At 50.2% G+C, this 6,000-nt stretch overlaps 1 protein-coding gene across 1 annotated transcript in view; it reads left to right on the top strand.

Moving 5' to 3' along the window:
* Positions 1-919: 919 nt before the first annotated feature.
* Positions 920-6,000, top strand: part of atp10d (ATPase phospholipid transporting 10D) — a gene marked incomplete at its 5' end in the record, with an annotated part of 93,406 nt that continues 88,325 nt past the window's right edge. Inside the window, 4 exon segments of the mRNA XM_079262006.1 lie at positions 920-973; positions 975-1,058; positions 1,061-1,206; positions 1,346-1,540. Coding sequence (XP_079118132.1) covers positions 920-973; positions 975-1,058; positions 1,061-1,206; positions 1,346-1,540 — 479 coding nt within the window.

Below are 6,000 nucleotides of genomic sequence, written 5' to 3'. Positions count from 1 at the left end.
GGCCCGATTTTACCTGATGTGGCCCGATGTGACCCGATGTGACATGATGTGACCTGACGTGACCTGATGTGGCCCGATGTGACCCCATTTTTACCTGATGTGGCCCGATGTGACCCGATGTGACATGATGTGACCTGACGTGACCTGATGTGGCCCGATGTGACCCATTTTGACCTGACGAGACCCGATATGACCTGACGTGACCCGATGTGACCTGACTTGACCTGATATGACCTGATGTGACCAGATAAGACCTGATGTGCCCCGATAGGACCTGATGTGACCCGATATGACCCGATGTGACATGACTTGACCTGATGTGGCCCGATATGACCTGATGTGACCCGATATGAACTGATGTGGCCCGATATGACCTGATGTGACCCCATATGACCTGACGTGACCTGATGTGACCAGATATGACCTGACGTGACCTGATGTGACCTGACTTGACCTGATGTGGCCCGATGTGGCCCAATATGACCTGATGTGACCTGATATGACCTTATGTGGCCCGATATGACCTGATGTGACCTGACTTGACCTGATGTGGCCCGATGTGGCCCAATATGACCTGATGTGACCTGATATGACCTTATGTCACCTGATGTGACCTGATGTGACTTGATGTGGCCCGATAGGACTTGATGTGGCCTGATGTGACCTGATCAGACCCAATGTGGCCAGGTTACATGTAATGGAACCTGTAATGTGTACGGGTACAGGTTACATGTAAGGGAACCTGTAACGTGTACGAGTACAGGTTACATGTATTGGTACAGGTAACATGTAGGGGAACGAGGACGTTCCTGTTCTCTCTGTAAGATGCAACGTTCTTGTTTTCCTTCCAGGAAGTTGGTCTGGATCCAGACTGGAGAAGTGAGAAACGGCGCCTCTTCCCAGACTTCCTGCCACGTAGATGGAGAGTTTCCACTGGGTCCGCCATCGCTGTCAACAGCTGCTGGCAGCAGATTCGGGGCCGAGGCTGGTACTCCACCGCTAACGGCCTGCCCAATCAAAACCGTCTGGATGCCCACGGCTCCCTGCATAGAGCCAGCGGAAGAGGAGAACGGTGCTCGCCCGTCATGGCCCCCACCAAAAGCAACATGAGGCTTTGTCCAAGAAGTACCTGAGAAACGCTATTCGTACCACCAAGTACACCTGCCTGACCTTCATCCCAAAGAACCTGTTCCAGCAATTTCACAGGTCTGTTTTTAACACCCACACAGGTCCAGACCAGGGTCTGCGTGTAATCTGCATAAGGGTCCACATCAGTGATGGATTCTAGTCTTACTCCAGATCTTAGACCAGCAAATAAATCATGTTTTGTTTTTGGTTCCTGCAGAGCTGCCAACTTGTACTTCCTGTTCCTGGTGCTGCTGAACTGGGTTCCAGTTGTTGAAGCCTTTGAAAAGGAAATCACCATGATCCCTCTGCTTCTGGTCCTCACGGTTATCGGTATCAAAGATGGTCTGGAGGACTACAGACGCTACCTGTTGGACAAGAAGGTCAACAACAACCTGGTCCGAGTCTTCTGCGGGTGAGTCAGAAGCAAGCGGCAACTGCCGGTGGTTAAAAGTGAAGCTGATGCGGAAGTGTCAAAATTTTTCCCTTCATCCACTAGGGGCTCCAACACAAAGCAAATTCCCATAGACTCCCATGTTAAAAAGAACAACTTCACAGCAGAAATAGACTTAGACTTAGACTTAGACAGACTTTATTCATCCACAAGGGAAATTCTGTTGTCACAGTAGCTCAGAACAGCAATAGAGGAAGAAATAGAAACAGCAATAGTAGGTAAGAGAAAAAAAAGTAAATAATAATAATAAAATAGAATAGGTACTATCCATAAAGCAATCTGGAATATGTACACTTTTACAAAGATAAATAAAACTATCAAGTAAAATTGGCAATATAGAATATGGAAATTTAGAAATTTACAATATATACAACATGTGACTAAATGCAGTGCCAGTTTACACAGAGGCTTTGAAATGAATGTTAGTTATCTGTCACAAAGTGGGGAGTTATTGTACATCTGTATAGAGAATGGTAAGAATGTGTTCTTGTAGCGCTCACTGTGACAGCGCAGCTGTAAAAGTCTATTGGAGAAGGAGCTCCTTTGCCCCTCTACAGTCCGGTGGAGTGGATGAGCAGGATTGTCCATAATAGAGAGCAGTTTGTCCAGAGTCCCCCTGTCCCTCACTGTCACAAATGTCTCCAGTTGACAGCCAACCACCTGTCCAGCTTTGCGGATCAGTTTGTCAATCCGAGAGATGTCCCTTTTGGATGTACTGCTGCCCCAGCAAGCCACAGCGAAGTACAGGGCACTGGAGACCACAGACTGGTAAAAGATCTCCAGCAGTTTACTGCACACATTGAAAGACCTGAGCTTCCTCAGGAAGTACAGTCTGCTCATGCCCTTCTTGTAAACAGCATTACAGTTGTCCCTCCAGTCTAGTCTGCTGTTCACATGGACTCCGAGATATTTGTAGCAGTCCACTATCTCCACCTCTGAGCCCTGGATGGTGATGGGCTCCACTGGTGTCCTCTTTCTCCTGAAGTCGATGACCAGCTCCTTTGTCTTGTCCACATTCAGGAGCAGATGGTTAGCCTGGGACCACTTCACAAAGTCTGCAATCAGTGTCCTGTACTCCATCTCCTGTCCATCCCCGATACACCCCACCACCGCAGAGTCATCAGAGAACTTCTGCAGGTGGCAGGACCCGGAGCTGTACTGGAAATCAGAGGTGTACAGAGTGAACAGGAAAGGAGACAGGACAGTGCCCTGCGGAGCTCCTACATTACTGACCACAGTATCAGACAGGGTGTTCCCCAGCCGCACATACTGAGGCCTGCCAGACAGGTAGTCAGCAATCCAGGAGACAGTGGAGGAGCTGACACCCATCCCGAGCAGCTTGTCACTCATCAAAACAGGCTGAATAGTGTTAAAGGCACTCGAGAAATCAAAAAACATGATTCTCACCGAGCCTTTAACACTATCCAGGTGTGAGTGAGCACGCTACAGAAGATAGATGACAGCATCATCCACACTAAGTTGAGCCTGATATGCAAACTGTAAAGGGTCCAGGGCAGATGACACGAGGGGTCTCAGCTGGGCCAGGACGAGTCTCTCAAACACCTTCATCACGTGAGATGTCAGTGCAACCGGTCTGAAGTCATTGAGGCCAGATGGGACGGGCCTCTTTGGTACCGGTACTATACAGGAGGTCTTCCATAGCACCGGTATCTTCTCCAGCTTCAGACTCAGGTTGAAGATGAGGTGCAGGACTCCAGTCAGCTGAGCAGCACAAGTCTTCAGGACCCATGGGTTGACTTTGTCCGGTCCAGGAGACTTGTTCTGACGAACCTTTTCCAGCTGCTTCCTCACCTGGCCGGCTGTCAATGTCAGAGGGGACGTTTCCTCTGTGGGGGTGGGGGCAGGTAGGGGGGTAGAGGTGTTGAGCTGCGACAGGGGGGCAGGTAGGGGGGCAGGGGTGTTGAGCTGGGACAAGGGGGCTGAAGGTGAGGGTTGTTGATTGTCCGTCTGAGTGCTCTGTGGGGAGGTGTGTGTAGACGGTCCAGGAAGTGTGAGTACAGGAGGGGAGGAGGAGGGGGCAACAGGAGGTGAGAGGCTAAATCTGTTGAAATGCAGATTGAGTCGTTCAGCCATGTCCTCTCCACCATCCTGTTGTTTGGCTTTGGTGTTGAAGCCAGTGATGGACTTTACACCCCTCCAAACCTCTCTGGTGTTGTTCTGCTGGAGCTTGGCCTCCAGCTTCCTCCCATAAGCGCTCCTACACTCCCTTAGTCTGACCTTGATCTGTCCCTGTATCTCTTTCAACTTGTCCCTATCACCAGACGCAAAAGCCCTCTTCTTCTGATTAAGAAGACCCTTCAGCTGACTGGTGATCCAGGGCTTGTTGTTCGGATAACAGCTGACAGTCTGAGTGGGCACAGCTACATCCTCACAGAAGTTGATGTAGTCCGTGATGCAGTCCGTTAAACTGTTGATGTCCTCCCCATGGTCCTGACAGAGCACATCCCAGTCTGTAGTGCCAAAGCAGTCCTGCAGCGCCTCAGTGGCCCCCTGGCTCCACTTCCTCACAGTTCTAGTGGAAACAGGAAGCCTCTTCACAACAGGGACATACTCCGGTGACATCCAGATAAGGTTATGATCCGATCGGCCGAGGGGGGGCAGGGCAGTGGAGCTGTATGCATCCTTGGAATTAGCATACAGCAGGTCCAAAGTTTTATTGTCCCGTGTGGCACAGTTCACAAACTGATTAAAGGTGGGCAGGACAGAGTCAAGAGAAACATGATTAAAATCCCCAGAAATAAGGACGAGGGCCTCCGGATGTTTAGCCTGTAGTCCTGCTACAGTGGAGTGTAAAGTGTCACACGCAGCAGCCTCGTCCGCTGAGGGCGGAATGTAGACTCCAATGAACTGCACAGACGTGAATTCCCTTGGTAAATAATAAGGACGTAATCCCACAGCCAACAGCTCAATGTCCGGTGAGCAGACACGCTCCTTCACAGTAATATGTCTAGGATTGCACCACCGCTCGTTCACAAGAATAGCAATTCCACCGCCTTTCTTCTTACCGCTCAGGTGCTTGTCTCTGTCCGCACGTAGAGTTTTGAAGCCGGGTACAGACGCGCTGTGATCAGGGAAGTCCGCATGGAGCCATGTCTCCGTGAAGCACATGATACTACTCACAGCATACTCCTTCTGAGTCCGGACAAGCGCATGAAGTTCGTCCATCTTATTCCCCAAAGACCTCACGTTCCCCATAAGCACAGCTGGAACTGCAGGCTTGAACTTCCTCCTCCGCTCCTTCACTTTCGCTCCAGCACGGACTCCTCGGCGCTTCTTCCTCTGCAGTTGCTTGGGGATGACTGGCTTAGCTCCACTCAGGAATGGGACCCTGGCCAGAGAAAGAAGCTGTTCTCTGGAATACACAAAGGGCCGGCAGTGCTGCTGGGCCAGACAGCCAAACACAAAAAGTCCAGAGAAAAACCAAAAAAGCAGTTTAAACAAACAAAAACGCCCGAAAAACATGTTTCATGTTTCATAAGGCAGGTAAAGTGAGGAAAAAAGAGAGAAAAAAAAGACAAAAAGTCAACTCTAGAAGGTGTGAAAAGGTGTGAAACCCAGGAGCTACTGTGACCTGCTGCCTCTCTCTCAGGCGCCAGGCCAATGTGACCTGTTATGCAACGTAATGTTATGCATATAACTACTGTTCCCTGAAGGAGAGGAACGAGGTACAACACATATAGTCTGGGATATCACGCCCTCGCGTGTCCTAGCTGAAGACACCTCTAATCACGCCTTTAGGCAAATGATGTGTGATGATGTGGGTGGGGCCTCGTCCACAGTCATTACCGTCATTCCTCAGTTCGATAGCCACTCTTCACCGAGCACAGCTGCGAGGGGGCAACCTGTGTTGTACCTCGTTCCTCTTCTTCAGGGAACAGCAGTTATATGCATAACATTACATTCCCTTTCAGTCGATCCACTCGGTACAACACATATAGTATGGGATATATATATATATACACGCCCCGCCGAGCAGCTACCGAACCTGGGCCAAAGCAGCAGCCTAATGTGGCGCCGATCCAGCAGAGAGAACAGAGTTGGCCACTGAAAGGGCCGTAACGTCCAAGCTGTAAAACTGTGCAAACGTGTGTGGTGATGCCCAACTGGCTGCAGCACATATGTCACGTACAGGGACTCCCTCAAAAAGGGCCCATGATGCGGCCATGCCTCTAGTTGAGTGAGCTCTGACACCACGAGGTGGGGAAAGACCCCTGCTACTGTAAACTATGGAAATGGCCTCAACAATCCAGTGTGACAGCCTCTGCCTAGACAGAGCTCTGAACCAGCAAAGCAAACTAACAGCTGGTCGCACAATCGTACACTCTGAGTGTGGGTCGTGTAAACACGCAATGACCGTACTGGACACAAGCAGTGTAATCTCCTCCGCTCCGACTCAAAAG

Source organism: Telmatherina bonti, assembly GCF_933228915.1.
Source record: "Telmatherina bonti genome assembly, chromosome: 22".
Classification (NCBI taxonomy): domain Eukaryota; kingdom Metazoa; phylum Chordata; class Actinopteri; order Atheriniformes; family Telmatherinidae; genus Telmatherina; species Telmatherina bonti.
This window is presented reverse-complemented; position numbering and strand designations above follow the sequence as displayed.